Source organism: Salmo trutta, chromosome 20 (assembly GCF_901001165.1).
Source record: "Salmo trutta chromosome 20, fSalTru1.1, whole genome shotgun sequence".
In the NCBI taxonomy this organism is placed as follows: Eukaryota; Metazoa; Chordata; class Actinopteri; order Salmoniformes; family Salmonidae; genus Salmo; species Salmo trutta.
The window spans coordinates 36,737,665-36,764,279 of record NC_042976.1 but is presented as its reverse complement, the minus strand read 5'-3'; the positions used below and the strand labels follow the sequence as shown (position 1 = coordinate 36,764,279).

At 42.2% G+C, this 26,615-nt stretch overlaps 1 protein-coding gene and 1 long non-coding RNA gene across 3 annotated transcripts; one reads left to right on the top strand and one right to left on the bottom strand.

The window, feature by feature from the left end:
• Nucleotides 1–30: 30 nt before the first annotated feature.
• Nucleotides 31–13,501, bottom strand: LOC115155982 (transmembrane protein 50B). 2 transcript variants are annotated; one of them, XM_029703130.1, is made up of 8 exons: nucleotides 13,219–13,501; nucleotides 12,450–12,550; nucleotides 12,111–12,219; nucleotides 6,379–6,485; nucleotides 6,224–6,291; nucleotides 4,471–4,563; nucleotides 3,456–3,513; nucleotides 31–3,020 (listed from the first exon to the last, which is right to left on the bottom strand). In XM_029703130.1, the coding sequence occupies exons 3-8, from the start codon at nucleotides 12,207–12,209 to the stop codon at nucleotides 2,975–2,977; spliced, it is 471 nt and encodes a 156-aa protein (XP_029558990.1). In that variant the 5' UTR covers nucleotides 12,210–12,219; nucleotides 12,450–12,550; nucleotides 13,219–13,501; the 3' UTR covers nucleotides 31–2,974. The 2 variants fall into 2 exon arrangements, with proteins under 2 accessions (XP_029558990.1, XP_029558989.1); XM_029703129.1 differs by lacking the exons at nucleotides 12,450–12,550; nucleotides 13,219–13,501 and having other exon boundaries at nucleotides 12,111–12,423.
• Nucleotides 13,502–16,130: 2,629 nt separating this feature from the next.
• LOC115155979 (uncharacterized) lies at nucleotides 16,131–24,495 on the top strand. The gene is made up of 3 exons (XR_003868173.1): nucleotides 16,131–16,294; nucleotides 22,515–22,604; nucleotides 23,396–24,495. It is a non-coding gene; the product is annotated as an uncharacterized LOC115155979 (long non-coding RNA).
• The last annotated feature ends 2,120 nt before the right edge of the window (nucleotides 24,496–26,615 follow it).

Here is a 26,615-nt window from a genome sequence, read left to right as displayed (position 1 = left end):
GCAATTCAACATAGCATGAAACATCCAAACTTTACATTTAAAATGTTTTTTTATTGAAGCAGATTACGTGACCATTTATTCCACGTCTTGTCGTTAAATTTGAACAGAGGAAGTCAATGATCAAGGACAGAGAACTACAAAACGCTTGATGAATCAGTACCCTGTAACACTTCCCCTTTTTACAAATTGAAAGTGGTTATTTTTGGGGGGGGTATAATAGCATATATAACCCATTGAAACACTTCATAATGACCTCTCGTTCACTGGTTGTAGCTCATTCACATCCAGATCGACAGATTCATGTCATTAGCATTGGATGCTTAGCAGACGACATGAAAAATTCAGACAAGTCAAAAGTCATCTGTGTTTACTTCTCTTGGAAGTCAAGAACCAACCAATCATGCTGCATCTGTCAATGCTACTTAAAAATACTTTTCCCATTAGGATTTCACACCTAAATTTCCTTCTGTTAATTTTAGCTACTTTGGGGACTGAGTTTTTTTTTTTTTTTCAGCCCATATCTGGTCAACTACTCACCACCAGACAAAAACATTATCCCCAGCTACCGAGCTTCAGTTTACGGACCGCGATCAGCCATATTCATCCACCTCTAGCTCAACAGTGACCTGACGCCAAATCCTTATAATAATGCCTTCCAAATTTGTTCCCTTTCTAAAAATACATAGCTAGCACAGCCCTGGTGCTTCAGATTGACATGTCTTTTTTTTTTTTTAAACAGGTGAAGAGGGTGAGAACCAGTGCAGTCTGACTCACATGGCTGCTAAATGGAACAGCTATCACACAAAGGGGATGAGGTAGTCGATAGCAACACTAGAAAAAGGAGCCACCTGTCTACTACCATACATGCTTGACCCTTTTCTTCAGCTATTGGCTTGAATATTGGCGTAAATGGTTATTACGGAGCTGATACGTCCCAGCATGCTTTGGGCTGGCTGATGCAAAGTGCTAATGTGACTGTGACATCATGCACATACCCTTCTTTATCCACTTAAGCATTTTTGAGATGCAGGATAGGCCCGCTATTGCACAATCTATGGGGTAGTACCGTAGTATACATAATAGTATGGAATTCAGATGCAGGGTCTCACTGTACCTAAACTAGTGCTATTTTGGATGAGAACTCGATTTGTAGAATACAGAAACATTGTTTAAATGGGTGAGGGGAACTTTGCTATGATAACGACGACCGTTAAAAGATTACTTTTGTTCATATAAAGACTCTTTGTCACTTTCTGAAAGGAACGACGATAGAAAAAAATGCTTTGGACCTAAAAAAAAAAAAAACAAGACTTCAAAAATGACGAATCCTGAGACAGAACGACAGCTACCCCATTTAAAACAAACAGGAACTGATCGTAGTTTGAAGCAGACAAATTTCCCATAAACACTTTGCTTAAAATATATATGGCTTCCCATAAACGCTTTGATATAATCCAGTGCATGTGATAAAAGTGATAGATGATAACAACTTGCTAAAATAGAATTTAGAGCAGATCAATCAAAAAGCTTTGTTCCCAGTGATAACATGTGCTCTTAGAGGTCTCCACCTGTACCCGAATACCAGACACCCGATCCCTGGACCATCCAGAATTCTAAATATCACGGGTCTTAGTCGGATCAAATGGTCATGGGTATGTGTCAATTTTAAGTGACTTGACCGGTGGGACCCGTACCGATCCGAACACGACTGCTGCAGGAGAGAGAGAAAATTAGAAATTGTATAATTTACGCTGCTGCTCTTGCTTTTCATAATATTGGCGCGTGAAGCTTGTTGTTGTTGGCCAATCATAAGTCATCAATGCGGCAATAGGCTACAGTCATAGAGCCTACGTGTGGCAAAAGTTAGGAGATATCTAATCAATGGAAGATGGAATTAAAATGACGGAATTAAAAGTTAAAAGGTGAAGGATAGATACAATGACCTAGAATAGGCTGCTACTTAATATTTTGAATGGAGTTGTAGTTTAACTGTTTAGGACGAGAAAGCGCATGCAGCCTCAATTAGCCGGTTTGATGCAGTCAAGACAGGTACTACGTAATCATATTTGATGATATACCAGCTATTAGTCTACTACAGCACGAGACAGCTTGGTTGGTTGCGGTCTGTCGTCTCTCTCTCTCACTCGCTCACCCACTCACAGTTGCCACGGAACACACAGCAGGCACGGCCCCTGCTAGAGCGGCACCTATCTCTACCTCCTCTCCCTCACGCTTTATCAGCTCCAGTTAATAAAGTAGCCTTTTCTGCTGCTTCCCTCACTCGGATCGGGTCTGGATCTGACCAGGTCTATACGGAACGGGTCTCTATATTAAAAAAATAATATTTATGCATATCCGGTCCGGGTAGAAAATCCCCAGGTCCAACTTTTTGGACGCGTGAAAGCCTCTAGCTCTTACAATATATGTATTTACATAAATAAACAATCTTCGGGAGATGGTGAATCACTTGAGGGCAAAACAATAATACTTCAGAGGTGCTCTGGAATATGGGGGGGATAAAAATTAGACAAATGTCATGATAACATTTGACAAAGTGTGAATTTTCCCACAGTGTTACAATACTGTAAAACTGTTTTAGTCAAAAGCATAAAATCTAATGCCCAGTATGTGAATATGGCTGAACTTCAGGGCCCAGTTATGGAGGGGTACCTCTAAGGAATGCCAATCTAAGACATTATCATTCCTCTAATCAAGACTACGTGAAAGATGAGCGGAGAAAAACAAATAGCCTATACTCGGCAGAGGCTAGTTTGACACAGTACATTACTCCAATGTACATAGGTAGGCGTATAATGGTAATACATATGCTACTATATTGAACATTGTGGATGAGAGCTGAGTGGTATTCGTCAGTTGGCCTTGACTCTGGTAAAAACAACGATAGTACCCCAGAGAGTGAGTGTGTGTGTGTGTGTTGGGGAGATGGGGTTAGGGATGTACTATGCAGAGAGCTCTATGCCCACAAATCCTCGGTTCGTCCAAACTTGTAGATCAGCGTGCTAGAAAAAAAAAAGAAAAAAAAAGAGGGCAACACGTAAGCTTTTCAGATTGTACTTTCACAAATTGTCCATAATATACCTGCAGTAATCGTGGAATGATAGTTTTGGACAATCATTTTTGTGGTCAACTGTAGATCAGTTGGTAGAGCACGGCCAGGACTGTGGGTTTGATTCCCAGGACCACCCATACGTAAAACATGTATGAACATGACTAAAAGGCGATTTGGATAAAAACGTCTGCTAAATGGCATATATTACTGATCTGGCCCAAAAAACTGCATCCTGATGAAAGGGCACTTAGTTACTCTCATTTCCTGGTTTCTTCTTGTCTGACAATAGAGTGATACGTAGACAAGGTCCATCAAACTACACTTTTATCAACACCAGACAAGGTCCATCAAACTACACTTTTATCAACGTCTTCGGCGTACTTACCTGAAAAATATCAAAGCGTTCTGAAAGAACACTGCCAGTCCTGGATATACGTCTTTCTCTACAAAGTAAAGGGGGGAGGGGGGAAGAGAGAAAAAGGCCATTAGTATAAAAACGCATCACAGTAGGAACATTATAAAAATGAAAGACGTTGGCAAATAAAGAAGAGAGCTGGACAGCACATAAAGACCAACTACTGAAACCCATTTCAACCCCAGGCTGATAGAAAAATACACATGGCTTACCGACAAAAATATTATTTGGATTCTTCAAAAGACGTAACCAGCAGATAATACCTTCCTAGTCAAACCATTTAATCAAGAGCAGGGGAGGATCTCAGCCTCCTCCAACCTGACTAAAAGCAATATGGAATACGGAGGTAATGAGCTCTAAATATAGACTATACTACCATACCACTACCTCCACCATCTGAATTAATGAGAGAGAGAGAGAGAGAGAGAGAGAAACTTTTCTATTCTGTAGCCAGTCCCAACAGGGTGAACAGGAGAGATAATGAAGGGTTGTACTGTTCAGGTGTAAGACTGTGACCAGAAATAATGACTGAAAGGATGAAGTCAGGAAATATTGTGGCTGATGGCGGTGGTTGCTAACGTGGAATACTGAGGGAGAAGAAGAAGTGGGAGGAGAAGAAGTGGGGGACTGCAGAGCAGAGCACAAGGGAGAGACTGTAAAAGAGGAGTCAGTGTCATGGTGATTGAAACCAGCCATCCAGAGTGAATGTGGGCAAATGGGTTTCAGCTCTATCTCACTATCTGTGGCAGGATGATGAGGTTGTGTTGTGTGTATCAGTGCATCAGATACAGGGGAAGACTCATCGCTACCAGCAATTAGAGAGTCAGCAGCACTGTGGCCAACCAACCAGTATTTGCACCTCTCTGGACACACACAAGTCAGGAAAAGGGAGAAAGGTCATTCCGACTGGACTTTTAGGGGCTTTGTAAAAGAGAGACAGAAAACCCAGAAGAAAGAGCGGGAGAGAGAAAGCAACATGACTCACTGGGAACCACATATCCTCCAAACAGGATCCAGATGGAAGCGATGAGGGAGCCGAACATCACCAAGAAACCGATGAACAGCCAAAGACGAGCTCCTGCAGAGACAGCCGCAAGGAAAGCCTCCACTCAACATGATAAATATACAACTGCCTTTTATCTCACAAGGAAAAGTAGTATTGGCTATCAGCCAAGTATCATCCCTAAAACGTAGACATAAACACACAGTAACATTCTTGACATATATGTAGCCATACATATTAGAGGTCAACCGATTAATCGGAATGGCCGATTAATTAGGGCCGATTTCACGTTTTCATAACAATCGGTAATCGGCATTTTTGGACACTGATTTTGGCCGATTACATTGCACTCCACGAGAAGTCCGCGTGGAAGGCTGACTACCTGTTATGCGAGTGCAGCAAGGAGCCAAGGTAAGGTGCTAGCTAGCATTAAACGTATCATATACAAAAAACAATCAATCTTAACATAATCACAAGTTAACTACACATGGTTGATGATATTACTAGTTTATCTAGCTTGTCCTGCGTTGCATAGAATCGATGCGGTTCTTGTTAATTTGTCACAGCCTACTTCGCCTAACGGGTCATTTGACAAGCGCATTCGCGAAAAAAGCACTGTCGTTGCACCAATGTGCACCTAACCATAAACATCAATGCCTTTCTTAAAATCAATACACAAGTATATATTTTTAAACCTGAATATTTAGTTAATATTGCCTGCTAACATGAATTTCTTTTAACTAGGGAAATTGTCACTTCCCTTGCGGTCTGTGCAAGCAGAGTCAGGGTCTATGCAGCAGTTTGGGCCGCCTGGCTCGTTGCGAACTGTGTGAAGACCATTTCTTCCTAACAAAGACCGTAATTAATTTGCCAGAATTTTACATAATTATGACATAACATTGAAGGTTGTGCAATGTAACAGCAATATTTAGACTTAGGGATGCCACCCGTTAGATAAAATACGGAACGGTTCCGTATTTCACTGAAAGAATAAACATTTTGTTTTCGAAATTATAGTTTCCGGATTTGAGCATATTAATGACCTAAGGCTGGTATTTCTGTGTGTTATTATATTATAATTAAGTCTATGATTTGATAGAGCAGTCTGACTGAGCGGTGGTAGGCGGCAGCAGCTGGCTCGTAAGCATTCATTCAAACAGCACTTTCCTGCATTTGTCAGCAGCTCTTCGCTGTGCTTCAAGCATCGCGCTGTTTATGACTTGAAGCCTATCAACTCCCGAGATTAGGCTGGCAATACTAAAGTACCTATTAGAACATCCAATAGTCAAAGTTATATGAAATACAAATGGTATAGAGAGAAATAGTCCTATAATAACTACAACCTAAAACTTCTTAACTGGGAATATTGAAGACTCATGTTAAAAGGAACCACCAGCTTTCATATGTTCTGAGCAAGGAACTTAAACGTTAGCTTTTCTACATGGCACATATTGCACTTTTACTTTCTTCTCCAACACTTTGTTTCTGCATTATTTAAACCAAATTGAACATGTTTCATTATTTATTTGAGACTAAATTGATTTTATTGATGTATTATATTAAGTTTAAATAAGTGTTCATTCAGTATTGTTGTAATAGTCATTATTACAAATATATAAAATCGGCCGATTAATGGGCAGCGGTTTTTTTGGGGGGTCCTCCAATAATCGGTATCGGCATTGAAAAATCATAATCGGTCGACCTCTAATAGATTTGCATCTCAAGCCAAACCAACCGGTCCTGCCGAAGCATCCCTCTCCATAGGTATCACCTCGCACCTGGCCATTAGACACTGCATTGATCCTGGAAAAACACACAAAAACACACTGTGTGGGTGCTTGTACTAATACTTACTGTCTGTCTGTCTGTCTGCCTGTGTTTGTGTCTCACATGAAGAAGGCTATAGTGGCGAAGACTCCACACGTGTGGACGGCAGGGTTCATCTGGGTTGTGTAGGACACGGCTGCATCTATCATGATCCACCAACCAGTAAAGAACTGAGAGACAGACACACCGAGAGAGAGACACACACACACAGAGAGAGAGAGACACACACACACACACCCACAGAGAGAGAGAGAGACACAGAGAGAGAGAGAGAGAGAGAGAGAGACACACACAGCGAGAGAGAGAGTCACACAGAGAGCGAGAGATAGAGAGAAAGAGGCAGAGCGAGAGAAAGAGAGGCAGAGCGAGAGAGAGAGCGACACAGAGCGAGACACAGAGAGAGACACAGAGACAGAGAGAGAGAGAGAGAGACACAGAGACACAGAGAGAGAGACAGAGAGAGAGAGAGACAGAGAGAGAGAGAAACAGAGTTTGTTTAGAGGGAGAAGGGTACAACTAAATAATGTAGGTCTGTAGTATGCACTGTTCAGTTATTCAATTGAAGTCTAACAACTTAGGCTGTGTCAAAGTACAAACAAAACAAATTCATTAACACTGCCCCAAAAAATTGTACCAAGGCAGAGAGAGAAACATTCTGTACTGTCAGCTTTGTCTTGAAGGGTTTGATGTTTCTCACTAAATGTTCACTTGAATAAAGTTGTCTATCATCCTGCTGTGGCAGACAGCATTTGAATGAAAGCAGAACAGATATTATTTCAGTTTCTTCCTCATTCTTTATTCAAGAGCTGCTGCCTGGGGCCAACGCTGCCTTGCTGTGCCTAGACATATAGCATTATGTAAATACAACAGCTCTCAATGTGCTGTTCCATGGTTGACAGAGTTGTCTAGTTACTGTCTGCGAGTGTTAGTGTGCGTGTCTCCAACAGATCTCAGTATTTCCCCATATTCATTTAGAAGCGGTGGACCACCACTGCTAAATCGCTGCCGTCACTCCCCAAAAAAATATAGAATTTACATTTATTCTATATATTTCTGCCGAGACTCACTTTTAAAGGAATAGTGTGAGATTTAAGCCCTTGTTCCATTTACCCAGAGTCAAATAAAAGTGGTATCCATGAGTTCATGTCTCTGCATGCCGTTTTGAAGGACGTTATTAGCGTTAGCGCAATGACTGGAAGTCTTTGGGAACAGCTAGCATGTAGACATTGCGCTAACGCTAGTTAGCAATGGCTCGCAAAACTACCTTCAACCTTCACGCAGAGACATAAGATTACGTACCCATGCGTTCATCTGACTCTGTGTAAGTAGAAAAAGTGCTTAATTGCTAACATCTCACACTATAGCTTTAAGATCAGAGTGACAAGTTATTCGTAGCAAACAGAGCGAGCAGTGGTGCAAAAGAGAGCCACCACCTGCTCATCATCATCTCCCTGCAGTGCAGTGGCGCACATTCGTTATATTTCAGATGGTGTCAACATAATTACATTTTCATGTATTTTGGAGTAGAATGTCGCTGGACCCCAGCAAAGAGCACGATGCGATATTATACTTAGGTGCCGATATGATATGTATTTCGATTCGATACCGCAATTTGATTGCAATTTAATATTCCAAACATATTGCTCACACACACACACAAACACAGACACTCAGCAAAAAAAGAAATGTCCCTTTTTCAGGACCCTGTCTTTCAAAGACAATTCGTAAATATCTAAATAACTTCACAGATCTTCATTGTAAAGGGTCTGAACACCGTTTCCCATGGTTGTTCAATGAACCAAAAACAATTCATGAACATGCACCTGTGGAACGGCCGTTAAGACACTAACAGCTTACAGACGGTAGGCAATTAAGATCACAGTTATGAAAACTTAGGACACTAAAAAGAGGCCTTTCAACTGACTCTGAAAAACACAAAAAGAAAAATGCCCAGGGTCCCTGCTCATCTGCATGAACATGCCTTAGGCATGCTGCAAGGAGGCATGAGGACTGCAGATGTGGCCAGGGCAATAAATTGCAATGTCTGTACTGTGAAACGCCTAAGACAGCGCTACAGGGAGACAGGACAGACAGCTGATCGTTCTCGCAGTGGCAGACCACGTGTAACAACACCTGCACAGGATCGGTACATCCGAACATCACACCTGCGGGACAGGTACGGGATGGCAACAACAACTCCCTGAGCTACATCAGGAACGCACAATCCCTCCATCAGTGCTCAGACTGCCCACAATAGGCTGAGAGAGGCTGGACTGAGGGCTTGTAGGCCTGTTGTAAGGCAGGTCCTCACCAGACACCACCGGCAACAACGTCGCCTATAGGTACAAAGCCGCCGTCGCTGGACCAGACAGGACTGGCAAAAAGTGCTCTTCACTGACGAGTCGCGGTTTTGTCTCACCAGTGGGGATGGTCAGATTTGCGTTTATCGTAGAAGGAATGAGCGTTACACCGAGGCCTGTACTCTGGAGCGGGATCGATTTGGAGGTGGAGGGTCCGTCAGTCTGGGGCGGTGTGTCACAGCATCATCGGACTGAGCATGTTGTCATTGCAACCAATCTCAATGCTGTGTGTTACAGGGAAGACATCCTCCTCACTCAAGTGGTACCCTTCCTGCAGGCTCATCCTGACATGACCCTCCAGCATGACAATGCCACCAGCCATACTGCTCATTCTGTGCGTAATTTCCTGCAAGACAGGAATGTCAGTGTTCTGCCATGGCCAGCGAAGAGCCCGGATCTCAATCCCATTGAGCACGTCTGGGACCTGTTGGATCGAAGGGTGAGGGCTAGGGCCATTCCCCCCAGAAATGTCCGGGAACTTGCAGGTGCCTTGGTGGAAGAGTGGGGTAATATCTTACAGCAAGAACTAGCAAATCTAGGGCAGTCCATGAGCAGGAGATGGACAGCAGTACTTAATGCAGCTGGTGGCCACATCAGATACTGACTGTTACTTTTGATTTTCACCCCCCCCCCCCCTTTGTTCAGGGACACATTCCATTTCTGTTAGTCACATATCTGCGGAACTTGTTCAGTTTAACTCTCAGTTGTTGAATCTTATGTTCATTCAAATATTTACATGTAATATTTATGTTAAGTTTGCTGAAAATAAACGCAGTTGACGTTTCTTTTTTTGCTGAGTTTGTATGTGTATATGTATGTATGTATGTATGTATGTATGTATGTATGTATGTATGTATGTATGTATGTATGTATATATACACACATTTCTTTTTTTAAGTTGATACTTGGGAGTCAAATAGATATAATATTGTCAAAAATGAATATTGTGATATGTAACTGTATCCATTTTATTCTTCATCACTAATATTTAGCCTGCATTGGAAGTGAAAGCAGCAAATGAAATTGAGCCCATACTGAGAAAACGTTGAAAAAACTGGGGGGTTTTTGCAAATAATTTGCAACTGCCTGAAGGTGTTTTCGAATGAGTAGCTCATCTCTGGCACTCTATGAGGTGAATTGTCCACCGCCAACCGAATGACAAAAGGCAGGTGAAAGAACAATGCCGCATTATCCATGCAGGAGGACCTTTCCTACACACTTCTGATAATTGAGATGAAAACAAGCACCAAGAGAACGCTAGCTGTGTGACGACGCTCTCCCTCTCTCTCCAATCAATGTAACTCTGTTTTGATTGCTCTGTGACATGAATGTCACATCTTCTTTCACTGTTTGCTTATGAGATTTCATCTCATAAGCATTGCCTGGACGTGCTAGTTTATTTCTGTACTAGGGCGATTCCCTGTAAAAGATATCTGAGCATGCATCGATCTCTCTTCCACCGCCTGAAGCAGACATTGCCCTCAGCATGCCACTGTCACATGTGAAACCTGCAGTATCACAGCATCTCAGAGGGGAGAAGCTCAGCCTGGTGCGTCAGCATCTGGATGAAATCCGGGAATTGCAGTATGCCATCAGGTGTGTTGAGGAGGACAACCAGTACCTCAGGATGGAAGTGTGCAGAGTATGAGAGGAACTGTCCACCACTGTCAATATAAGACATCACCAGGAACCTGCAGAAGTAGCTACAAGATCTAAGGCAGGAATTGGTCAGCCACCACCACCATATCCTTAATTCCAGTATAAACCTAGGACCCAGTAAACTGTTGAACAAGGACCCATCAACCAACCATTCCACCAACTCAGCTGACCCCCTCCACCCCAGTCCCACGGCCTGTGATTGCTCCTGCTCCTGCCATCCTCCACAGGCTTGAGAAGAAGCCTGACATTGTTTTGATGATGGACTCCAATGGAAAATGGAAAAAAGAAAAAAAGAGTGGTGGCAAAGTTGCAGTGCCCCACATCTGAGAGAGCCATGGAGCTCCTGACCGTGGCGACGCTTGGTTCACCGAGCCTTATCATTGTACATACTGGAGCCAATGACCTGCACGCTCAACAGGAGATGGTGGCCACATCACTTGGGAGGGTGTTGGAGCGGGCCTCTACCACCTTCCCTGATGTGATGATTGTAATATCCACCCTGCTCCGGAGGAGAGATTTTCAACCTGCCACCATCTAGAGGATAAATGCCAGCTTCTCCTGGGACTGTGCTAAATGACCAAATGTAAAATTGGCCCAACTTCCCACCCGTAGTTTGGACTGCCTGTATGATAATGTACATTTGCTCAAAGAGGCTGTCCCCACCTTCGCCAGGATGTTGCTCTGGGTGGCCAGTCCACTTCACCCCACAGGAGCAGCAGACCAGCCACCAACTCCCTGAGACAAATCAGATGCACATTTAGACCTGCATCCAGTGGCACCTCACAGAGACTGGAGAACAGCCAGAAACACACCACCTTTTACCACTTATCTCCCAGGAACTGCATGCAGATACACTGAACTATGCCCAAGCCGTACGCAGTCAGAGGCCCCACACAGAGTTTGGAGCATCGCCGGCCACACTGTCCTCCACACCACCCTCTTCAATTCCCCTTACAAACTCCTTCCCATGTTTCCAGACCAGGCCTGCCTAAGCACAGCACAAGAGACCAGGCCAATCACAGCACAGCTCTACCAGGCCCACCTCAACTCAGCTATACAGTACACAGCACCGACTACTACCCTAGGGTCTGGTAAAACACTGTTGAGGGTAGTGCACCACATGATGCAGTACACACCATGTACTCTTCACATCATCAGCCCTCATATGCTGAGAGTTTGGAGCTTCATCAGCCACACTGCCCTCCGCATCACCCTCCTCAATTCCCCCACAATCTCCTCCCAGGCTAGGTTTGGTTACCCTCCCTGATCCCATCCCCAGGACAGGCCTGGGACCATAGAAATAAAAATGAATAGAATGGGCTTGGAAGCTCCGAACCCTAGCAATTGACTGGTAAACTCGTGTGTACACTTGCAATGGCTTCCTGGTATTGTGATGCAATAATTTCCATGGTATTTAGAAATGTTCTATTAATTGATGACGGATTGCCATAGTAATGTGGGATGTTCATTCAAATGATGCTAACTGACGTGGCTCACGCAAAGTATTTTTTGTAATGTCAGTATGTCCATTTTATGTAACATCAATAATGCTTCTTATTTGCTTTATTTCTCCAACATGTCAATATTTACAAGAGGAACTATAGGCAGACAAAAGTTTCGTTTATATTTTGTTTGTTCATTCTGTGAGACATTTAAGTTGTGATTTTGCATGCAAATTTAACATCCATAAATCGCTGGAATCTCCCACTATTGAGTTTTGTTGTGGTATTGCCAGGACATGTGTAGTCACACACACTTTCATGCCCCGGCACTCACCAGGACTCCGGCGACGATGGATGCAAGGGTATTTCTCCTCTCCCCCCAGTCGATGCACTCACACTCCGGCATGCGGAAGTTGTCCAGGAAACCAGCCATCTTCAGCCCCCTGTGGTCAAACCTTACTGTTGTCTCAGTCAATCTCTAATGTTCCTTAGACAGGTAGGTAGGTAGGTAGGTAGGTAGGTAGGTAGACAGGTAGGTAGGTAGGTAGGTAGGTAGGTAGGTAGGTAGACAGGTAGGTAGGTAGGTAGGTAGGTAGGTAGGTAGGTAGGTAGGTAGGTAGGTAGGTAGGTAGGTAGGTAGACAGGTAGGTAGGTAGGTAGGTAGCCCACTGACTGTTGACACTGCCACAGATGAACGTTAAGCAGTAATCTGCATTGCTGGTTCTGTACACTTGACCCTCTGGGATTGGTTTGTCAATCAATCGAGTTTGTTTCCTACAAAAACAAGGAGGTAGGGTTATTGATTCTGTATCAAACTCCAATATTCACATCAAGCCCCTAACGTTACACTTGATCGAGGTAGATCTAGAAACTTTCTTGGCCAGCTTCAATATGGTAATCATATTGCACTCTAGGTGGAACTTTCCACACAATGTTTACCTATCCAATCCGTTTTATTCATCGGGGTACATAGCTACCCATTTAGCAAATACTATTGGCTGTGGGAAGAGCATAGGCAATGTGACAACAATAAGTGCCAGCAAAAGTTAAGTAGTTAGTTAGCTAGTTAGCTTTTTACAGCAACAGACTAACGTTAGTTAGCTAATCTAGCTACCGTTATTTAGCTAGCTAGTTAAACCTACAAATGTCAAGATAGCCATGAGTAGCACGTAAATCCTACATTGCGAACTCAACTGCAAAACAGTGAAATATTGTATTATTTTAATTAATAGAAAAAAATAAAAGCTAACACAAGGTTTGTTTCACCTATCTAACTGTTAGCTAATTAACGTTATCAGATAACGTTAGTTATTATTATTTTGCAATGATGCAGTGCCCTGCTCTGGTCCTCCTATCCAACAAACAGGCGTTTTCTGGCAAAAAGTGCGTACACATGTCTTGAATGTAACCAAATTACTCGTAGAAAATATCATTTTGCTCACCTCAATGGCAATGTTTTCAGTTTCATTTAGCTAGCCATGCTACAAGGACGAGGATGGAGCTACGTTGTATCGAGGAAGCGTGCTAACCAATCAAAGTAAGGCAATCACAGCAAAGTGACCAATCAATTTTTGCTTATAGAATAGTGAACGTGTCTTGTGACACAGTAGCTATTCCTGTAAATCCACCATGGCTTCTCCTTCCTCCAGTTGTATATCAAGAAGTATTGGAGAGACTACAGAAAGATAGGGAGGGTGTTGAGCCATCTGATTTGTTGTAATAGTCGTCTGGATACTGTGTATCAGGATTTTGTGGCACAGACCCTTCAAAATATCGAAGGACAGGAAGTACTGGGTCAGCGTTTGTAGTGCAGGAATGTGGGGTGAAAGTCAGGAAACGTATTACAGATCATCTGGCTGTATATATGGCAGGGCTGATGGCCATACTGTTGGCCTTGCAGTGGGTGGAGGAAGTTAAGCCAGAAAGAGTAGTTATTTCCTCAGATTCATGTGCAGTGCTTAGGGTCTCCAGTCCTTTATATCACATAGCAGACAATACCTCCTTTATGAGGTGCTACAAACCCATGGCAGGAGTAAACAAATGGGTATACAGATAATATTTACATGGGTCCCAGCTCATGTGGGAGCGGAGGGGAATGAGACAGTTGATGTACTGGCTAAACAAGCACTTAGTGGAGGGGATGTTGATGTGGTAGTTTAAATGAGCAAGGCAGTGGCAAAAAGCATGATATGGAAATTGATGTTGGAGAAATGGCAGGAGCAGTGGAATAGGGATACTAAGGGCAGGAATTTATTTTAAGTACAGAGGAAAGCTGGGGAGGGGAGAACGGCAGGAAGGGACAGAAGACAGGAGACTATATTTACAAGATTAAGAGTGGGACACAGCCAGTTGAATAAGACTTTACATGTGATAGGAAAGCATCCAACAGGAAAATGTGAGTATTGCCAAGAAACAGAGACAGTAGAGCATGGGGTGGCAGGTAGCCTAGTGGTTAGAGCATTGGACTAGTAACCGAAAGGTTGCAAGATCGAATCCCTGAGCTGACAAGGTAAAAATCTGTTGTTCTGTACAAGGCAGTTAACATTTACATTTATGTCATTTAGCAGACACTCTTATCCAGAGCGACTTACAATTGGTGCATTCACCTTATGATATCCAGTGGAACAACCACTTTACAATAGTACATCTATATCTTTTTTGGGGGGGGTTAGAAGGATTACTTTATCCTATCCCAGGTATTCCTTAAAGAGGTGGGGTTTCAGGTGTCTCCGGAAGGTGGTGATTGACTCCGCTGTCCTGGCGTCGTGAGGGAGCTTGTTCCACCATTGGGGTGCCAGAGCAGCGAACCGTTTTGACTGTTCCTAGACCCACTGTTCCTAGACCCACTGTTCCTAGACCCACTGTTCCTAGCCCCACTGTTCCTAGCCCCACTGTTCCTAGCCCCACTGTTCCTAGCCCCACTGTTCCTAGCCCCACTGTTCCTAGCCCTACTGTTCCTAGCCCCACTGTTCCTAGCCCTACTGTTCCTAGACCCACTGTTCCTAGCCCCACTGTTCCTAGCCCCACTGTTCCTAGACCCACTGTTCCTAGCCCTACTGTTCCTAGCCCCACTGTTCCTAGCCCTACAGTTCCTAGACCCACTGTTCCTAGCCCTACTGTTCCTAGACCCACTGTTCCTAGACCCACTGTTCCTAGCCCCACTGTTCCTAGGACGTCATTGAAAATAAGAATTTGTTCTTAACTGACGTGCCTAGTTAAATAAAGTTTTTTTTAAAATTATTGATACAGTGTGGTCATTATTGGAAGGAAAGAGAGAGGATGAGATCTAGTATGAGGGAGAAGGGGATACAGGAAATGAGTTTAAAGAGTATATTGAATAGAACGTCATTAGATATAGTCCCAAATATTGTGTTATCATTTTTAAGAGTAACGGGGCTGGCAGGTAGGATTTAGTTTCTCCCTGTCTCTGGCCCACACTCCAGTACAGTAGGTGGCGGAAATGCACCCTAAAGTTGGATGCCAACTGCCGATAAACCCCACCGAAGAAGAAGAAGTCTTGTGACACTCTTTTCACGCCACTTCGATACAAAGTGATTTTTGTAGTAGGTTAGGAGAGCATTTTCACTAACCATCACTATTTTCATAATCTTAATATCAGTATTGTAACCTAGTTAGTTCTCAGTGGTTCCCAACCTCTTTCGGTTACTGTTCCACCAACTGAATTCTGCTCTGCCCGGAGTACCCCTGAAGTACCCCCTCGTGCATTTTACCAGTACACCTATGATCTCATGAGTCTTATCAAGTACCCCTGGTTGGAAACCACTGTCCTAAACTGCTCCGAAAAAGACACTTTGGTACGTGAAAATAGTGTTTTCCCTCTGCTTTCAAATTGAAACTCAAACAGCTTTGTCTTTATTGTATGAATATGTTTTCTAGTCATGCTACCACCAGTTCTGGCTTCTTTTATTTCATTTTTTATATCCAGGTTGTCTAGGATATAACATTTCTTGCAAGAGGAGCCTGGTTCAACATCAAGATAGAGTCAACAAAGTTTTCTTTCAAATGGTACCAATTATATGCATACCCTGGCTTCAGGGTCTGAGCAACAGGCAGCTTACTTTGGGCACATCATTCAGGCGGAAATGGAGAATAAAGGGGCCTGGCCCCAAGTTAAATAGTAAACAAATCATAATAATGTGTAAATGTCAAGTGTGCTGTCCTAGTGGCACACATCAATAACATTCATCAGAACAGATAGAAAATGCTTCAGAGGCAATCATAACAGGTGAAATCGTATGATTAACCTGGACTTTGACTGTCCTTCCCTCTCTTCAAGTCATGCCTGTGCAGTGCACACCACACTCCTCCCAATGAGTCATGACATTAGGGGGTTGGCCAGGGGAGCGGTTAACATTTGTTTTGACATAGAGAAGACACAGCAGTTGACAGTGCTGGAGAGACTAAAAAACTGCTTTTTGAATTTCATCAGACACTTTAGCTAACTACGTTGTGTATCTGTGACATCTCTGTGTGAAATGGTGTGACTGATCGTTAACTGTGAGTCTCTTTTTGAATATCTGCTACTAAATTCACGTTGTATTAGATATACCAGAGACTTATATTTACTCAACATAAGGCTCTGAGATAGCTAGGCTATGTCAGTGAGAGCAACATGAAAATGCATAATGACTAAATAAGTTCTCCTTGAGGCTTGGCAGTGTTTTCCTGCCTTGGTTTTACAGTCAGCATTACAGCAGTGCCTTCCCTTCCCTGTCTTATACACATTCCCTCTGCAACTACCCACTTGTATAAACACTTCAAAACAAGTGTACAGTAAATAGGTCTTGTGACTTGCTGAGTTAACTGCAACTTGGGTGGAGTGGAGTGGAGTTGTCGTAAAGGCCATGAGGCTTATGTGAAAAGAACAGAAGAGACGGGAAGAGGATTCAGATTAAGACAAAGAGAGAGTCTATTAGAGTTTGCGACACACTCTTTTCATACCACTTTGATACAGCTAACCCTAACCCTTTTCCTAAACTTAATATAATTATCCTTACCTGCTATGTTAATTATCCTAACCTGCTGTGTAAGTTCTCCTAACTTGCTACGAAAAAGTTACTTCCGGTCGTAGCTGTATCAAAGTGGCGTGAAAATAGTGTTTCTCATTAGAGTTTGCAACTGAAGCATGAGTCAGCCTATTTCTGACATAAATAATACCGAAGGCCATATGCCTTCAGTATTCCCCATTCAAACCTGTATATTTTGTCGTTCTGAAGTACGTTTAAACCCATGAAATATGTCAGTTCAATTAGTCCTCCGCTCTTCAGCAAAGTAGGAGGGGTGCTCACTGCTCAACGACAATGACAGGAATCAAATAGTTGGGCTTATACACAGGAAAAACTTAAAGAGTTCTATGGTACTATAATAAATGGTGTTGGAGCACTCAATGAAATATGTGGATACACTTTATTTGAGTCCTCTGTCAGGGTTACATAATGTGATCATAACACTGACATAGCCGTTGGAATATCTAAAGTCAGTTGACAGAAGCTACATGACTGTTAACCAGTATATGTAGGCCCACACACTGCCTGTTGAATTCCACTTCACATATACATGGTGTTCATTCAGGCACACTTTAAAGGAGAGAAGACAATAGGGGTGGAATTCTATTTTACACTTTAAAAAATGCTAGATTAAAAACAACCCAATATGGGTTCTTTTGTAACCCAGCGCTGGGTAAATATTGGGCAGAACACACACTGGGTTGTTTTTGACCCAGCCAGTTGTGTTGCTTGAATAACCCAACATGTTGGGTTGTTTGCATTACCCGAAAAATGTGTTAGTTTAACCTTCAGTTGGGTATTTTTTTACTTTCATGCTGGGTTGACTTAGCAGCTGTGTCTTTTTTAATGTAATTGTCAGGTTATTGTCAGGAGGTGTGGCTTGTTAGGGGCGTGGCTTTCTTATAGATCTTATTGGCCACCCGTGAGAGTACATTTAATTCCTGTTCATCATGTTACGTTTACTGCAAATTAAAAATGTCCTTTCTTTCGCATTTTACACATTCTTCTAGAATATTAAGACTATTTATTACATATTATAATACGGTGGTATCTATCCCAACAATGGGATATGCATAGGCTTTTATGCAACTCATACATTTCTGTAAGCCACAGTGAAGCTGAAAAAGTGTCAATGTTCAACCTTAGCATAAATAAATATACAATAAATATACAACAGAACAGATGAACATGAATGACATTTACTCTCACGGGTGGCTAAAAATAAATATCTGAAAGCCACGCCCCTACTAAACTACATCTCTAGTCTTCTGTTCCGCTGGGTCATATCTCAATAAAACCCAGCACCAATAACCCAGTATTAACAACCCAACCTTGTTATTTTTAAAGAAAACAACCCAACTAAGTGAACGAACTCCTGCAACCCAGCAGTTGAGTTAATCAAACAACCTACCTCTGGCTCAGAAATGCTGTCATGAACAATCATGAACTTTCATTGAGCCTTATTATTGAATTCATCAATAAAATGATTCAATTATTCAGAGTGAGCTTCAATGATGATAGCTAGATCAATTCCATCTAAACAACAGTGGACATACTGTTTCGTAACGTCTCCAATTCATATAATCCTGAATAGATTCTATATCGTTTATCTCCTCAGGGACTTTTCACCCAAGGATTTTGGTCAGGACTAGCTATTGCGCAAGTAGGCTACATCTGGCTTCCTGAATCCTTGAGTCCTTGAGTGTGTATACAGAGTTATCATTCATAACTATCTGGTTATTAACACTAACAGTAGGGGTTATTTTACCTCACTCTGCCTGGGGCTGTTGCAGCATGAAATACCGCAGCCTGCAGCATATATCCAATATATGTAGTTATAATTGAAAAGTTTATATACGATTCACTATGTCCACCAATTTTTCACAATTGTGTTTTTTCATCAGAAATGATTGCTTATGGGTACCTTCATGTTTGTGTAAAATATGAATGCTCTCAGATTTTTAATTCATAGATTTTAGAAAAATTTGGTTTTTATGCAAAATGATATGCTGGAATTGAATGTTCATATCCTGTACATTTGACTGTGATGTGGATGTCTCACTTAGCTAGCATAAGATGAATGTACTTACTATAAGTCACTCTGGATAAGAGCATCTGCTAAATGACTAAAATGGTCAATGTAAATGTTATACATAAACATCTCATATTACTTACTGTATTGAATTATTTAAAAAATAAAACAAATTTTGATGTCACAAATGTATCTTTATAAATATAAATAATGTAGTTCGTTTTTACATTTGACTGTGTTCAACCTAGCAGTACTTTATTTTTTTACGGGGTAGATCAGCTTTAATATTGCTGACAGATTGTAGTTTTCATTAATGTAATTGTCTGCATCATTTCCAATTCCCCATATATATATATATATTATATACAGTACCAGTCAAAAGTTTGGCCACACCTACTCATTCAAGGGTTTTTCTTTATTTGTAATATTGTCTAATAGTGAAGACATCAAAACTATGAAATAACACATATGAAATCCTGGAGCAACCAAAAAAGTGTTAAACAAATCAAAATATATTTAATATTTGAGATTCTTCAAAGTAGCCACCCTTTGCCTTGATGACAGCTTTGCACACTCTTGGTATTCTCTCAACCAGCTTCATCTGGAATGCTTTTCCAACAGTCTTGAAGGAGTTCCTATATATCCTGAGCACTTGGCAGCTTTTCCTTCACTCTGAGGCCTAACTCATCCCAAATCATCTCAATTATTTTGAGTTCAGGTGATTGTGGAGGCCAGGTCATCTGATGCAGCACTCCATCACTCTCCTTCTTGGTCAAATAGCCCTTACACAGCCTGGATGTGTGTTGGGTCATTGTCCAGTTGAAAACAAATGATAGTCCCACTCAGCGCAAACCAGATGGGATGTCATGTCGCTACAGAATGCTGTGGTAGCCATGCTGGTTAAGTGTGGTGTGAATTCTAAATAAATCACTGACAGTGTCACCAGCAAAGCACCCCCACACCATCACACCTCCTCCTCCTCCTTCATGGTGGGAACCACAAATGCGGAGATCATCCGTTCATCTACTCTGCATCTCACAAAGATAAAGAGTAGGTGTCCACATTTTTTGACTGGCACTGTATAGGGTACTGTATATTTACTTTATTATTATAACCCAACCACCCCTCCCCTAATTGGAGTAAACTAATGAACAACAACACTTGGGCTTCTACTTCAGCTTATACAGTTGAAGTCGGAAGTTTACATACACCTTAGCCAAATACATTCAGTTTTTCACAATTCTTGACATTTAATCCGAGTAAAAATTCCATGTCTTAGGTCAGCTAGGATCACCACACTATTTTAAGAATGTGAAATATCAGAATAATAGTAGAGAGAATTATTTCTTTCAGCTTTTATTTCTTTCATCACATTCCCAGTGGGTCAGAAGTTTACATACACTCAATTAGTATTTGGTAGCATTGCATTTAAATTGTTGAACTTGGGTCAAATGTTGCGGGTAGCCTTCCACAAGCTTCCCACAATAAGTTGGGTGAATTTTGGCCCATTCCTCCTGACAGAGCTGGTGTAACTGAGTCAGGTTTGTAGGCCTCCTTGCTCGCACACACTTTTTCAGTTCTGACCACAAATTTTCTATAGGATTGAGGTCAGGGCTTTGTGATGGCCACTCCAATACCTTGACTTTGTTGTCCTTAAGCCATTTTGACACAACTTTGGAAGTATGCTTGGGGTCATTGTCCATTTGGAAGACTAATTTGCGACCAAGCATTGACTTCCTGACTGATGTCTTGAGATGTTGCTTCAATATATCCACATACATTTCCTCCCTCATGATGCCATCTATTTTGTGAAGTGCACCAATCCCTCCTGCAGCAAAGCACCCCCACAACATGATGCTGCCACCCCCGTGTTTCACGGTTGGAACGGTGTTCTTCGGCTTGCAAGCCTCCCCCTTTTTTCTCAACACATAACGATGGTCATTATGGCCAAACAGTTCTATTTTTGTTTCATCAGACCAGAGGACATTTCTCCAAAAAGTATGATCTTTGTCCCCATGTGCAGTTGCTATCTGTAGTCTGGCTTTTTTTATGGCAGTTTTGGAGCAGTGGCTTCTTCCTTGCTGAGCGCCTTTCAGGTTATGCCAATATAGGACTCCTTTTACTGTGGATGTAGATACTTTTGTACCTGTTTCCTCCAGCATCTTCACAAGGGCCTTTGCTGTTGACTGAAATGATGTCAATTTGCCTATCAGAAGCTTCTAAAGCCATGACATCATTTTCTAGAATTGCCCAAGCTGTTTAAAGGCACAGTCAACTTAGTGTATGTAAACTTCTGACCCACTGGAATTGTGATACAGTGAATTATAAGTGAAATAATCTGTCTGTAAACAATTGTTGGAAAAATGACTTGTGTCATGTACAAAGTAGATGTCCTAACTGACTTGACAAAACTATGGTTTGTTAACAAGAAATATGTGGAGTGGTTGAAAAACGAGTAATGACTCCAACCTAAGTGTATGTAAACCTCCCACTTCAACTGTACATACTATATATATTTTATGGACACAATATATTTTACAAATGTTATATTGCGTTTGTTTTTATTCCCCTCCTTCCTCTACCCTCAACCTCTCCCATCTATTCCTGATGTCCATCCAGTTCATTTTTTCTATTTGCCATATATTTTTAACTGTGCTGTTTCGCAAAAGTTCTGAACCTATATACATTTTACAGACACAGTATATTTTACATGAGTTATCTTGTTGTTATTAGACCCAACCTTTAGCTCCATTCAACCCCTCCCATCTATCTCTTAACACCATCCATATTGGATTTCTGTTTGCCATATATTTTTCAAATGTGCTGTGATGTTTCACTAAAGTTCTGAACTATTCTCATAGTTTCTACAGATTGTAAATTAAAGTTAACATTTTTTGCTAAAAGTGCTATTATATTATTGATCGATTGACTATGACGTTTCAAATCACCCAGTAGTGCTATCTGTAGAGTTAGCCCCAGGTAAATGTTGCAATTCTTTAGCCATTCCTGGACCTGTGACCAAAGATAAGCTACATATGGACATTTCCAAGATAAATGATCTAAAGAGAAAAAATGTATCCGGTGTCGTTTTGCGTATCAGTTCGTAAACTGTCAATTTTTTGGTCCTTAAATGAAACCGGTATACTTTTTTATTTATCGCAATTGTCTTTAACCATTTTTGGTCTTTAATGCAGGGACGACAGACAAGTTCTTTACTTCTTCCCCCTTCTACTTGTGTCTTCCATTTTTTAGGTAATTCTGCAACTAGTTGGTTGTAATTTTGGGTAGAGCAGACATTTCCCAGCAGTACTACTTCATTCTCTGAGAGTGAGGTGGGTATATAGCATTTAGAAAAAAAACAGGATTATTTGTCTCTCTGAAATGAAACCATCAAGTGATAGATTTTAAACATGTACATGTGTGTCATACCATGATTAGATAGTGAATAAACAATTCCTTTAAGCAATAAAAGCTCATTTGGATATATAGCGTTTTGGAATAAAACTCTTCAATTGCTCCCATCACTCCAATTACTGTATGCGTGTTTCATTCTATCTCTCATATCTGTCTCTCTTCTATTCTATGACAGACTATCCAAAATCACACATACTGACCACTTGTATGGACGTTACTCCTCCCATAGGAACAGTTAATTAACTGAAAACTGTTCTTCCTTCAGCCTGCAGGTACGTGGTGCGGCGCATCCGGGCTGCAGTGAGAAGGGGAGAGCAGCCAGAGAAGCCCACCGCAGCATGTAGCCAGGCCAAGGGTGAGTGGGCTCAGCTGGGGCAAGAGGAGGCCTGGAGGTCCTTGGGCTCTGGGGGTCAGGAGGATGCTGCTCAGACAACAAATAGTTTGATTTAGGCCCTAAATCAGCTGATTGATATTACCTGAAAGATGACCTGAAACATACCGCACAGATAATGATAATGATATGGTTTGCTTTTGTCTTATGAAAGTCACATATACCTGGATCCTGTGTGTACGTCTGTGTGTTTGGATGGGTATGTGCGTTCATGCATGCTTGTACAGACTCATATGAACAGGATTATAAGAAATGTTTGCGCTTTGCAAATGTTTTTTTTTTTGCTTTTGTACTGCATGTTTGTCCGAGGCTGTATGGTGAGATGTGTTTTTACTGGGATTAAAATTGAATCCTGTGGGTGTGTGTGGGGGTGGGGGGGACACATGAGGACGACGGCTATTTTAAGCTCGGGGGTTAGCTTTAGGGTTAGGGTTAGAATTAGGGTAGGGGTTATGGGTTAGGTTTATGGGTTAGTAGTTAGTTACAGTTAGGTGTTAAGTTCAGGGTTAAGGTTAGGGCTAGGGTAAGGGTTAGGGAAACTTTGTGTGCATGCATCGGTGTGCATGCATGCACAGACAGAATGTTGATTTTGACATGCATGCGCGTGCACACACACACACACACACACACACACACACACACACACACACACACACACACAGTGTGAGGGTTGTACAATGCCGAAGAGATGACATTTAACAAATCAATTCCTCTTTAATGTAGGCCTACTGGTGTTTTTCATTGTTTCTGTGCAGCGTGGAAGGAGGAGGGTATGCAGAAGAATGGACAGGTGGAGCCGGTGTTCAAACCCCTGGTAACGGAGCCGGAACCAGGCCTGAAGGTGGCAGAGTGGGCCTCTGGTGAATGACGTTAGAGAGGGCTGGATAGAAAACAGGAGAGAGTGTGGAGGAAGGGATGAGAGGAACAACTGTGTAAAAGATGCACTGACTCAGTTGCACTATTATCTGTATCCTGTAAGACTATAGCAGCAACCTCATATGTTGTCCTATCACATGCTATGGAGAGACGGCCACTGCATTAACTTATCCTTGCTAATGCCATGGCAGTATGAGGAGTTACATGTACTGCATGTTTTCTCTGGCTCAGTATGAAATTGTATGACACTGACCTTGCACATACAGATCCATTTACCTGCTAATACAACGGATCACATTTACTGTGGAAAAATTATTCACACTTTAGGTGCACACACACACACACTCTCCCCCTCCCACTCCTCTCCTGTGGCCAGGTCTCTGTCCTCTGGGTAGTCGAAGGTCAGAGTGAAAGAGTAACAAGCAGTAGCAGGCAACGAAGAGAATGATTGCCTGGACATCAATTCCCCACCTGAGGAAATGCCCAGGCAGGAAGACAAAAACAAACCTTCTGCTGTTAATAAAGATACTGCCTCTATTTTTTCACTGTATTCTGGGAGATGTGTATTTTCAGTAAACAAAGTACTCTTGCCCCCAGTGTGTTTCTGGGTTTCATCAATCATTTTTTAAACATTGAGCAGCAAAGAGCACACACAGCGCATTACTTCTGTAGTACATATCAGGATTATTGTTTAATAATGTGTTGAAGTAAAAAAAAAAAAATCACTCACACACTCACATAGTATACACACTCACACTATCTCCCTCCCTCCCTCCCTCTGTCTCTCTCATTCTCCCTCTCGGACACATCATTTTTTATCAGTTGCATGCTTAGAGGAAATACAACACATGAATAACATTATCTGCTGTGGGTTGACAACACATAATTACATTGCCTTCAGAAAGTATTCCTACCTCTTGACTTATTCCACCTTATGTGGTGTTACAGCCTGAATTAAACATGTATTACGGACTAAACATATTATGGACTAAACATGTATATATTTTTTCACCTACCTACAAACAAAACCAAATAATAACAAAGTGTAAACAAGTTTTTAGAAATGTTGGCAAATATATTGAAAAGGAAATACAGAAATATCTAACTTACATAAGTATTCACACCCCTGAGTCAATACTTTGTAAAAGTACCTTTGGCAGCGATTACAGCTGTGAGTGTTTCTGGGTAAGTCTCTAAGAGCTTTCCAAATCTGATTTGTGCAACATTTGCCCATCCTCAGTTCTCTTATCACAGCCACTAAACTCTAACTAAACTCAGCAAAAAAATAAATGTCCCTTTTTCAGGACCCTGTCTTTCAAAGATCATTTGTAAATATCTAAATAACTTCACAGATCTTCATTGTAATGGGTTTAAACACTGTTTCCCATGCTTGTTCAATGAACCATAAAAAATTAATGAACATGCACCTGTGGAACGGTCGTTAAGACACTAACAGCTTACAGATGGTAGGCAATTAAGGTCACAGTTATGAAAACTTAGGACACTAAAGAGGCCTTTCTACTGACTCTGAAAAACACCAAAGGAAAGATGCCCAGGGTCCCTGGTCACCAGCGTGAACGTGCCTTAGGCATGCTGCAAGGAGGCATGAGGACTGCAGATGTGGCCAGGGCAATACATTGCAATGTCCGTACTGTGAGACGCCTAAGACAGCGCTACAGGGAGACAGGACGGACTGCTGATTGTTCTCGCAGTGTCAGACCACGTGGTACAACACCTGCACAGGATCGGTACATCCGAACATCACACCTGCGGGACAGGTACAGGATGGCAATAACAACTCCCTGAGTTACACCAGGAACGCACAATCCCTCCATCAGTGCTCAGACCATCCGCAATAGGCTGAGAGAGGCAATAGGCTGACTGAGGGCTTGTAGGCCTGTTGTAAGGCAGGTCTTCACCAGACATCACCGGCAACAACGTCGCCTATGGGCACAAACCCACTGTCGCTGGACCCAACAGGACTGGCAAAAAGTGCTCTTCACTGACGAGTCGCGGTTTTGTCTCACCAGGGGTGATGGTCGGATTTGCGTTTATCATTGAAGGAATGAGCGTTACACCGAGGCCTGTACTCTGGAGCGAGATCGATTTAGAGGTGGAGGGTCCGTCATGGTTTGGGGCGGTGTGTCACAGCATCATTGGACTGAGCATGTTGTCATTGCAGCCAATCTCAACGCTGTGCGTTACAGGGAGAGAAATCCTCCTCCCTCATGTGGTGCCCTTCCAGCAGGCTCATCCTGACATGACCCTCCAGCATGACAATGGCACCAGCCATACTCCTCATTCTGTGCGGGATTTCCTGCAAGACAGGAATGTCAGTGTTCTGCCAGGGCCAGCGAAGAGCCTGGATATCAATCCCATTGAGCACGTCTGGGAACTGTTGCATGGGAGGGTGAGGGCTAGAGCCATTCCCCCCAGAAATGTCCGGGAACTTGCAGGTGCCTTGGTGGAAGAGTGGGGTAACATCTCACAGCAAGAACAGGCAAATCTGGTCCAGTCCATGAGGAGGAGATGCACCGCAGTACTTAATGCAACTGGTGGCCACACCAGATACTGACTGTTACTTTTGATTTTCACCCCCCTTTGTTCAGGGACACATTATTCCATTTCTATTAGTCACATGTCTGTGGAGCTTGTTCAGTTTGTCTCAGTTGTTGAATCTTATGTTCATACAAATATTTACACATGTTAAGTTTGCTGAAAATAAACGCAGTTGACAGTGAGAGGACATTTCTTTTTTTGCTGAGTTTATTTTATAGTCACCATTGGCCTCAGTAAAATCCCTGAGCGGTTTCCTTCCACTCTAGCAACTGAGTTAGGAAGGACGCCTGTATCTGTGTAGTGAATGGGTGTATTGATACACCATCCAAAGTGTAATTAATAACTTCACCATGCTCAAAGGGATTTTCATTGTCTGCATTTTTATTTTCTATCAATAGGTTCCCTTAGTTGAGAGGCATTGGAAAACCTCCCTGGTCTTTGTGTTTGAATCTGTTTGAAATTCACAGCTTGACTGAGGGACCTTACAGATAATTGTATGTGTAGGGTACAGAGATGAGGTAGTCATTCAAAAATCATATT